General features: G+C 30.2%; 1 protein-coding gene across 1 annotated transcript; it reads left to right on the top strand.

Moving 5' to 3' along the window:
- Positions 1–7,767: 7,767 nt before the first annotated feature.
- LOC110634439 (uncharacterized) lies at positions 7,768–9,627 on the top strand. Its single transcript, XM_021783432.2, has 3 exons — positions 7,768–8,772; positions 8,892–8,963; positions 9,235–9,627. Exons 1-3 carry the CDS (start codon positions 8,008–8,010, stop codon positions 9,238–9,240), a joined length of 843 nt encoding a protein of 280 aa, XP_021639124.1. The 5' UTR covers positions 7,768–8,007; the 3' UTR covers positions 9,241–9,627.
- The last annotated feature ends 1,646 nt before the right edge of the window (positions 9,628–11,273 follow it).

Raw genomic sequence — 11,273 nt, 5'->3', positions numbered from 1 at the left:
TATTAATATTAATAAATATAATTTTAATAATAAATCATTCTAAATAATCAAATTAAATTATTATTATTATCACAAATATAAGTATAAATAGTAATGAAGACTTCGAAGAAGAAGAATAATAATAAAAAAAACGCATAATTAATATTATATTAGTTCATTTAGTAAGAGTATTTATTATAATAATTTTTATTAATTGAATTTTAAAAATTTTTAAATCAATTAAATTCACAATTTTAATTAATAATATGATAAAAAAATCTACGAAATCTCTTAATTTTAAAATTATAATATTTCTATCTATATAAAGGTGAAATTTTCCATTAAAACTTTCACGTACACTTACTGAGGAGATTTTGGCTTGCTAATTATTAATTATTAATTTATTCATTAATATTATTATATTAATATTTTATTCTCTATGATATTAGGAAGAGTTTATCGAATCTTAGAAAAATGTGATTTATACCAAAATTATCTTGAAGTATAGTGTCATCGTGCCTCATACTAATATTTTATTTTTAATTATTTTATTATTATTTCCTAATACAATTTAAACATAATATAACTAACTAATTAATTTGTGATATAATTAATAAAAATTATCTTATTTTATTATGCGTGAAGTAATAAAAATATTATTTTCTTTAGTATTTTTTTGCTTTAAATCATTTAAGTTATATTTAAGATGTAACTACATAATCACTCTATTTAGTTTTATAATATAGTTTCCTTTGTCTAATGCGTATGTTCTTAAAATTAATACACATTGTAATCTATGTAATTAATTAATAAAATAAAATAACTATTTTATCATAATATTAATCATCATCCAATTATCATAATTATCATTATCATTTAAATAAAAAATTAACGTAATATTATAATTATAGCTAAAATTTATAAAATATGTAACTATTTTTTTAATAAAATTTAAATATTTTTAAGATTATTTATCTACATCTTGATAACACTTTTATATTTTTTTATTTTTCCATTTAATTATGTTTATGAGCGATGTTTTATTTAAATTAGATATATTAAATAATTTGGCTTTTTTAGAAAGTAGATTAAAAAAGCGATAAGAAATTGAAAATCTAAATCGAATACATAAAAATTGATAATAAAGTATTAAAGTTATAAATTTTAATAATTAAATTATACAAAAATTGTTTAAATAATTTTAATAAAAAATGAAAACAATAAAATTTAAATTATACATATAAAAAGTTAATTTCTATTGAATTTATGCACAGCACAGGCAATCAACTAATATCTACTTATACTAGTAGATAGCAATGTTATATATATATATATATATATATATATATATATATATATATATAGTTTTTTTTTAAGTTGTTTTTTTCAAATATTAATAATTTTTTTTCTAAATTATAACTCATTTAATATTGAACAATTTATTTTTTTTAATTGTCATTTTTATTAATAATAATAAAATTTATCTTAAGCCACCATCCAAGCAAGCCCCTTGTTATTGCTATATACAAGAGAATAGGAGAACGAAGATTCAAAATTTGACATGAATTAAATGAATAATATATTTTTAACTGAGTCATATTAGGTAAAAAAAAGTTTTTTTAATAATTCGTAAAATGAAATATTTGTTTAATATTTTTAAAATGTTAAAAATATAGCTTTTTTATTTTATTTTATTTTGAATACAAAATTCACGTGAATGTGGATTTTTTCAAATTCTTTACCACGAAGGAAGGATCTTCTCTTCCTCCTCGGTCTTGGTTTGTTTTTTTATTTTATTCTTTCTTCATTTATTTTTCTTTAACTTTAAAAGAAATTATCAAGCCTTAATAAGTCCGGAAAATTCTAGAATATATAATATTTTAAAATAAATAAATAAAATAAAATCTCATTTATGGCTATAATTATAAAGTAAAACCAAAATTCAGCAAAAATAAAACTAAGTCCAAAATCAAAACAAAAGCAAGCCTAACAACGTATCCAACACGGCATCTTATGATATAATAAATATTTAAGAAAATTATATAAATAAATATAATATTTTAATGTAATTTTAATTTAATTATTAAAAATATATTATTTATTTAATAAATAAATATTAAATTTAAATCATTTCTTATTAAAATAAATATAAAAATAATTAATTATAAAGTCTTAGGGACTAATGAGAATTAAACAAGAAATTAGTACTCAACATCACACCCTTTCTTCGTCTCCCTCCACCTAACCAACGAGCCACTTCTGATCTCCGGCACTGCGCTACAGCTTTTCATTGCAAAGGGGTGCGTGCTTCCGCTTTTCTCGCAGTGCAATGATTTAAACCCAGGAAAAAAGAGGTTATAATGATTAAGAAATAAAATATAATTAAAAAAAAAGAAATAATTTTCAACGCGCTTGAATTTTATATTGGATCTATATTTTATGGACATAATAAAAAATTAATTATAGTTATTAATTTATTTTTAAAAATCTCCTAAATTTTTTATAAAATACGAAGCATATGAATATTTAAATTATATAAAAATAAAAATTTTATTAAAATTATTATAATTTTAATAATAATATATTTTTATCATTAATATATATATATTATCAATTAATAAAAAAGAAAATATGCTTGAGTATAAAAAAAAAATTAAGTGTCTAGATGTGATTCTAATTAAAATTTATAAATAAATTGAGTGTGTTTAAGAATTAATATTTTAAAATTTTATATCAGATATAAAATATACATGTATGTGTATCATATAAAAATAATAAATTTATTAAAATTATTATAATTTTAATAATAATATATTCTTATTATTAATTTGTGTATACATATATTTTAGATAAAAAAATTTTATTTTTTAAAAAAATTATTTATATTTATATTTTTTATTTCATTTATATCGAGAAAATCTAATGATTGAAATAATTTTTAAATTGAATTTTTTATTATAATTGGATTCAATTTAAAATTTAAAAAAAGAAAGAGGTCAGGACTGCCAATAGACTCAAAGCAAATTTGATTTATTTTAAATTCGTAAATTATTAATTGATTTTAATTTTAAATTTAATCGGATCTAATATATTTAAATTCAAATTTAACCGGAAACAATGACAATTGACAAGGACTATATAACAGATAAAATTTCCAAATATTTACTACAATATAAGTAGACGGCTCGAATTACCTCTACTCTATATGCTATTTTAAGATGTGAAAAATAATTGGTTAAATTAAATTTGATCGGTAAGAGTAGGAGCATCCTTATTGCGTTCTGATTCTCTAAAAGACAAAAAAAAAATATTTATTTTAATTTTAACTCAATTTCTTTATTTTTTATTTTTAATAATATATTTATTTATTTATTTAAAATTAAAAATTAAGAAACTAAATTTATTTATTTTCTTAATTTTTTAATTAAATTAAATTACATTGAACTTTATAAATTAAATTTAAAAAAATTAAAAATATACTAAATTAAATTTTTTCCAATAAAAATAAAGTTGAAATTAAACGTTAAGCGCTTGTAAAACAGCGCATGGATTATAAATTTATAATCAGGTACCAAAGAAATGCTATGTACAGTAACAGAGTACACTGATGCGCACGTAAACTTTAGCCCCACCGACCAAGTCCGTGGTCCTGCAGGACGACTGATCGGACGATAGGTATACATTTATACCACCGCCATTTCCATACGACACGAAACCAGATATTGATGGCTCATTAGTCCGTAAATTATAAAAATTAGGCTGAAACGTGTTAGAAAATTTTGAGATATTATAATATATTATCAGCGGACTAAAATGTTATACCTCTCATATTCATAGTTTTTAATTATTTTTATAAATAATTAAATTAAGTCTTCATATAAAAAATAAATAAATATTGGATAATCTCTTAAAATTTTATATAATAAAATATCTTAACCTTATCATTAATACCCAATCAGGTAATTGCTAGAGCCTAGAAAATATTAATTAAATATATAATATTTTATTGAAAAACTAATTTGATGTTAATTTTTTTTAAATTAAAATCTGATTGCATTTCGCAAACATAATATTTTTATGTTAATATTATAATAACTATATTATAATTAACAATTTTACTTTGATTATGATATTTTACAATTTATATATTTTTATATTTTGCATATATATGGATAGTATTTCATTAACTACTCATATAATTTGATATGTCTTTACAATTTAATTGAAAATATTTTACATTTAATTATAAAATTTCAATTTCAATTTTAATTTTTTATTATCTCATTTAATTTTTTTTTATCATCACATTTAATGGATAACAAAAACACTTGATCTATAATTTATGTCAATATTTTAATTTTAATTTTAAGAGATGAGTTTAAATTTTGATAGAATCCTTTCTTATGAAACTTCAGCTAATGAATATTGTGAATTCTTTGTATGAAATTCACAAATAGTCAGAGTGATAAAGTGTCTCTCTCCGTCTCATTCTAATAACTTTTTAAGATTTTTATACAAGGATCAACAAAATATTTTTTTTTTAAGTTAAATATTTATTTTAAAATTTATATAAAAATCAATTAAAATATTTATATAATTTAAATAATAAATATATAAATATTTAATTTAAAATCATTAAAATTATATATATGTAACACCCCAAAATTTAAATTTTATTATTTTATGAGCATTTTTGGTATTTTAATTTTATTTAAATTTTAGGATTTTTTTTTAGATTTTTCGAATTTTAAAAATCGGGTTCGATTTTCCGAAAATATAAACTTTGATAATTTTTAAAAATTAATTTAAAGACCACGTGGAAAAACTAAAAATATATTTGGAATCTACGAATTTTTCTGAGTTTTCTGAAATTTTTTCGGAATTTTTGGACCTCATTTTTGGTCCCGAGATATAGTAAAAATTTAAAAATTTTGTATCCTGAATCGAACAGGCCGAATCGAATCGAACCGGATCAGACCGATCGAATCGGACCGGCCTTTTCTTTTTCTTCTTACCTTCCCAGCACGCGTCCGACCTCCTCCCCTTCTCTCTCTCTTTTCTCTCTCCTTCCTCCTCCCCTTGCCGCGCCACCACCTCCCCTGCCTCCCCACCTCGCCGGCGCGCCTCGGCTCTCCCCACGGCCGTGCGCTGGAACGCCGAAAAGCGGCTCGAAGCGGCAGCGCAGCCGCGACTGTTCACCTTCCCGGTCAAAATCCAGCCGATCCGGCCACCAATCGGACCGGGTCTTGTGTCTAAACTCATCTACTCGTCGAGAGCTTTCCATAGACACCAAGAACACCGAAATCCATCGAGCGGTTTGTCCAATTTTGCCCGTGAAGTTTTAGCCCATTTTGACTTTCGGGCTAGATTTCTCGCAACCCATGAATCCCACGAGAAAACTGAGAGTACCAGAGCGCTCCAATCGTCGAGAGCTTCGCACGACATAAATTTCGAATTTTTCCGACACCGTTTTTCGATGGGTCCCACGGAACTTCGCAGTGTCTTTTCGAGCATTAAATGAGCTTAGAAAATTCTGAAAAATTTATGTACTAACCCCCGTGTCGTGGGCTTCGTGTAGGTATCTTCAATTTGCCGAAATTCGACAGCTGCCCAGGTTTGTGAATTTCCAGCCAGACAGACCCGTTACCGGAAAAGTCTCCGAATTGGACCGAGGTTTTGGCTACCCCCCATTGTCAAACGTCTCGAGCGCGTTCCCGAAGTCGGAATCGGCAAAGATAAACCCGAACCTTACTTTTTTGTATTTTTCTAGTGCTTAAATAGGATAAAAAATTCATAAAATATTCGTGGTAGCTCAGAAAATTATGATTCTTTTTGCAATAGCCTAGTAATATTGCTAAGGACTGCAGGGCAAAGTTTTAGAATTTTTAGAGCTTGTTTGGGTAGTTTTTGCAAAATGATCAATTATAAGGACTAAATTGAAATTTTATATATTGTGATGGATGACTGATTTGATGGGCCCAGGAGGGGCTGTGTGATGTGATTGAGTTGTGGATATATGGATTGTGAATATAGAAGTGTGTTTTGAGCCATTTTGCAGGTTGGGTAGGTCCTAGATATAGGGGAGATTCTGCCGGATTTTCGGCACGACTTAGGACGTATTTAGTATTTTCTTGATTGTATTGAGTCAATTGTATTAAATAATTGTAATGTAATTGTCAGGTGAGCCGGGACAGCCTTCTTCCTCCGCCCAGCAGCCACAGTAACCGTTGTCAAGTCTGTGAGTAAAATATTAATTTTAATTGTAATTTCACTATTATTATATGTTCAAGCATGCCCATGCATCACTTATATGTATATATCTATGTAGATAGACTTTAGGCACGATTTATGTTGCATTCATAACTGTGAAAGTGCCATGTATGTTGCTGTGGTAATTTGGAGCAGTGTGTGTGCGTTGGTATGCGTGTGATGTGGTGTGGACTATGGATAGGACGGGTAGTCACGGCTTGAGATCTTCGCTGGGACCCGATCCTTCGGGGGGTAGTCACGGCTTGAGTTCTTCGCTGGGACCCTCGATTTGGTTTATTAAGCGAAAGTCCGGCTTTAGTTATTCGCTGGCACCAGGTTGGATTTAAGAGAACTGTATAGGGGATCAGCTCCCATATATTATGATTGATATCACTGGGTGTGTGAGTGTTCCAAATTACCTTTATGATGTTATGATGTGAAAATGTTGTTGATGTTGCATTTCACTCTACAGGGTGCATTAGTTTTAGATAGTTATAGAGATTATAGTTAAAATTGATATTTTACTCTCTGAGTCGAACGCTCACTCATGTTCAATATTTTTTCAGGCCACAGGAGGATATTTTTGAGATTAACCTGCTTTATTCCTCGCATGTCGATTATTAACGTTTGCATAAACTTGTTAAATTTTAGAATTTCCACATGTGTTAGAAATGTTTATTTGATATGGATCTGTAAACTAAATTATTATTTTGGACCTGTAAACTTAATATTCTATGCATGTTTGATGGATTGGATGAGAGAGCTGAGCTCCCATTTATTTTTATGCTGATAAGTATGTGGAGGGTGAGCTGAGCTCCCCAATTGAGTATTTATTGTGTTTACAGGTCGGGTGAGTCAAAAACTCCCCGTTGAAAGGTTCATTTTATGGCCGGACTCTGTCCGGTTGATTTTTTGAAATTGGGCCCAAATGGGCCTTAGAGTTGAGTTAAGTGAATAGTTAGGCTTACTACGGATTTCGGGGGCTTTAGGCTAGTCCAGGTCCTTGTGCCGGTCCGGCCCATAGGTTGGGTCGTGACAATATATGAGTGTTCGAATGTTATGATAAATAATAAAAAAAATGCCTGTCACTTTTTTTTTTAGTTTTTATTGCATAAATAATTAATTAAAATAAAAATATATTTTTGAGATCAATGTGGTTTTAAATTCATCCGCAAATTATTATTTATAAATATATTTGAAGTTAAAAAACATTTTCCAAATCACGTGAATGTCATGGTCAAATGATGAAAAGTCAAAAATGTTAATATTAAATCAACATAAAAACTTATTTAAAAAATTATGAAATTGATAATTAACATAAATATTTGTTTTTTATATTAATTTTATTTGGATGACGTGTAAAATTAAAATAGATAAATAAACTTTAATTTTAGACCTTAAGCTTGATTAATTAAGTTCTAAATAGGTATAAAAATAATTGTTTAAATTAAGAGGGGAAAAAAGTGGGAAAAGAAATGAGGGAGCAGCGGTTGTATTCTGTAGTATACAGGTAGAGTAATATAATCTCCCCCATACTAAACACATACACGCATATGACGCCCCACCCTCTTTCTCTCTCGTCGTCCTCTGCTTAACAACACAACACCACCGTCTGGCCTGCTTCTCTCATTTCCTTGCTCTCTCTCTCTCTCTCTCTGTCTCTAGGGTTTTTTTTTTTATTTGGGCTCTCGTTACCATCTTTAAGTTCCACGTAAAAGCAAAGGCACAGGCACGCACTTCCATATATAGATATCTTTGTATATGTAAGTGCTGGCTTTCATGGCAGCAGCACCAGTGAAGCCACAGCCGCTGCATAACTTCCCGCTCTCCCTCAAATGGGGCCAGACCACCGCACTCTCTGCCCCCAGTAACCACCACCACCATCGAAGTACTAATAGCAGCCGTCCCACGTCCGCACTTGCACCTGACCCTGAGACTGAATCTGACCCGGAACAAACAACAATCCGGCATCCTCCCCGGGTCGGATCCCGCTCTGCTCGTGTCCATCGCTTCTCCTTTACGTCTTGCTCCTCTCTCTTGCCAAAACCAAAAAATTCATCCACGGAAAATCCGCAGAAACAAATAACGGTTTTGGGAGCGGAAGTCGCTGAAAAGCCGCAGACGCAATTCACCGTTTTGGAAAACAACAACGGAGCTGACGCTGAAGAAGAGGAAGAGGAGGAGGAGGAGAAACAAAAGCAAGAAGAGGAAGAAGGCAATTCGAGGCCGTGGAAATTGAGGCCAAGAAAAGGGATTTTGGCAGCTAAGAATGGAGGGGAATTGAAAGAAGCGGTGATGATGCATGTAAATGAGCAGAGAGAGAGGGAGAATACGCCGCAGCTTCAGCCGAAATCGATGAGATTGAGGGGATTGGTAGAGTCTACAGGAGGAGGCGGGGGGGTTTGCTTGGAAAAGAAGGAGAAGAGGAAGTTTTGGATAGCTCTGTCGAGAGAAGAGATTGAAGAGGATATTTTCGCTTTGACTGGGTCGAGACCTGCCAGGAGGCCCAGGAAACGACCCAAGAACGTGCAGAAATTGCTTGATGTAAGTGATCTTATCTCATCCTTTTTCTTTTCTCCCTTCTGATTTTGGTTTCTTCTTCTTCTTCTTCTTCTCCTTGTTCTTCTTTCTTGGATGCTAATAATTTTGATGTGTTTTTGCAGAATGTTTTTCCTGGGTTGTGGTTGGTGGGAACTACAGCTGATTCTTATAGAGTTGCCGATCCTCCGGTGAAGGTCCGTAACCATCTTCTCTATCTACTTACAAGTATGAAAATATGTCTATGCGAAGATTATAGATTTTGTCCCCTATATTTAAGTGATTTTCCTTCAATCCACCACCCTTCCCCAATATGCTGGATAGTTGTTAAGCAGCAACATTCGATTCTCAGTATAAAAACGTCTTTTTTCCCAGTTTTTATAGGTGGATTTTGTATCTGGAGTCCTGTTAGGTTCTTTTGGGATTCTTTTTCATGTGTTAACTGAGACACTAATGATTTTTATGCAGAGGTAAATACTATTATGGATCATCAGATATTTGAGGTTTTTCTGGAACGTTTGAAGTGCTACTCCCACATTGCTGAGGTCTCAATTTGAGGTATTATCAGCAAGTTCTGTAAAAATGCAGAGGAGGTAATCCAAATAGAAGGAAGAAAAGTGACAAATTGATATCAAAATTCTCATGTAATCATTTAGTATTGCACTATTGCTCTTTGGGTTATGATGCAGGGGCATGGTTTAGTCCGTTTTACTTTCAGTGGTAATTTTAAGATGTAAAACATTGACACAAAGACAGGTGATAGACAATTTAATTGTTTTCATTTTAGCTTGGTGAAAAAGGAACCATGTTGCCAACCCCAACTAATTTGGAATCAAGGCTTATTTGTTGTTGTTGTTGTAAGATGGTTTGGAGCTTTGGATGATTTTGCTTTTTTTGTTTGAGAAGCATCTAATATGTTGATAACTTGCTATTTTTGGCAGGCTTCCCTACATCGTTGGGGGGCAGAGTAGCAAGCTTCTTGTTTGTTTCAAAACTTAATTTAATACATGATTTCTGATTGGAGGCACTGCTTGCTTCCTTGTTCTGGAAATCCTATTCTCCAGTCAATTAAGATTTGTCAAGTCAAATTCCTAATAAGGTTGAATGCTTTGTGTTGATGGCTTGATGCTTTTCCACTTAAATCTTTATATTGTTAATTCATAGATTGAATAGGTGCAAGTGATTCTTTGTTACTTCTAAGAGTCATTTGATCAATCATGATCCTTTTTCTTAGAATACACAAGGATAAAGACAATGTTCGGTTCAACATGACACTGAATATTTTGATGCTTGGTTTGCGAATTTTGATGTTCTTTTCTGAATTGTTGTCTAGGCATATATTAGGTTCTCAGACTTTAAAAAAAAAAAAAAAAGCCATTTTAACTTTTAACCAAGGCAATGCTTGTGATTAACTTCAAGATTCTGTTGTCATTTGTGGTTTACATTCATTTTTCTCTGCTAATATTTTTGTTCACTGAATGTGTAAATATCCCTGTTTGCATAACAAAAAATAGTCTTGCTTTAAAATGTTGCAAGCGCATTTTAAGATCTTTTGTACTTACAGCTAGGGCTGAAGATGCACCGAAATGTTTAGCTAGGAGTAGAATCTGACATTGCAAAGTTATTCGCATAAACAAGCTTCTTTCTTCTCCGGGAATTTTGGTCTACTAGGATGATTCAGTACTATGGCCAATATTGAAAGAAAAGAGTAGCTTTGAACTATTCTTTATGGGAATTAATTAATCGGGTATATCCAGTGGGTTTTTTGGTCTCCAACAGTTGTGCAGCAAAGCTACCAAAGATACAAACTTGGACAACCTAAGCATAAAAGATAGAATTATGTTTGTAGTTTTTTATCAATGATTTTTCATGAGCTCCTGTCCTGATGGTTAAATATTAATTTTTGTTTACAGTTACAAGGGTGTTTTCTTGTAATAATATATTACATCCATTTCTGGTAACTGGAGACTTGGTCAAAATTGAGGAAGTATTTGTATAAAGTTTGGAGCTCATTTCTTGTGACTTTCTGTTGAAATGGTTGGTAGGCTTTCTAGTTTGATGGGGCTGAAGGAAAGATTAATAAATGTGATGTAATGAGCTTTGTTTTAGTGTTCATCATTTTGATGCTGGGCAGTTTGTCTTTCAGTTTAAATTGTCGTATTTTTCATTTCTTTCACATGTTTAGTTGATGTCTGTACTTGGATGATCATATGTATATGTTCTACAGAATAGAGCAAACTGTGATTTCATTGAGAGTTCTGTACAGACACATCAAGTGAAAAAGCAATTTGTGATCTTGAAGCTTCTGTTTGATGATTAACTTTGGTTTAGTGCAGTTATGTTTGTTCTTATTTCTTCAGGGAAAATTAGGGTTGTTCCTGCATATTGGCTTGATGGCCAGCTTGATAAAATTTCATGTTTTCAGAGTGTTGCTGTTTATATACTCATTGTAGAACTGCTGTAGAACTTGAATATCTGCATTATGATATCATAGAGTTTTATTTCTT

The sequence above is a fragment of the Hevea brasiliensis genome, chromosome 16, assembly GCF_030052815.1.
Source record: "Hevea brasiliensis isolate MT/VB/25A 57/8 chromosome 16, ASM3005281v1, whole genome shotgun sequence".
Taxonomy (NCBI): Eukaryota; Viridiplantae; Streptophyta; class Magnoliopsida; order Malpighiales; family Euphorbiaceae; genus Hevea; species Hevea brasiliensis.
This window is presented reverse-complemented; position numbering and strand designations above follow the sequence as displayed.

Bases quoted from the DNA above. Each gene is read 5' to 3' on its own strand.
- LOC110634439 (XM_021783432.2), top strand. From the start codon at position 8,008: ATGGCAGCAGCACCAGTGAAGCCACAGCCGCTGCATAACTTCCCGCTC. The intron at 8,773-8,891 runs GTAAGTGATCTT...GTGTTTTTGCAG, and splicing joins ACGTGCAGAAATTGCTTGAT to AATGTTTTTCCTGGGTTGTG.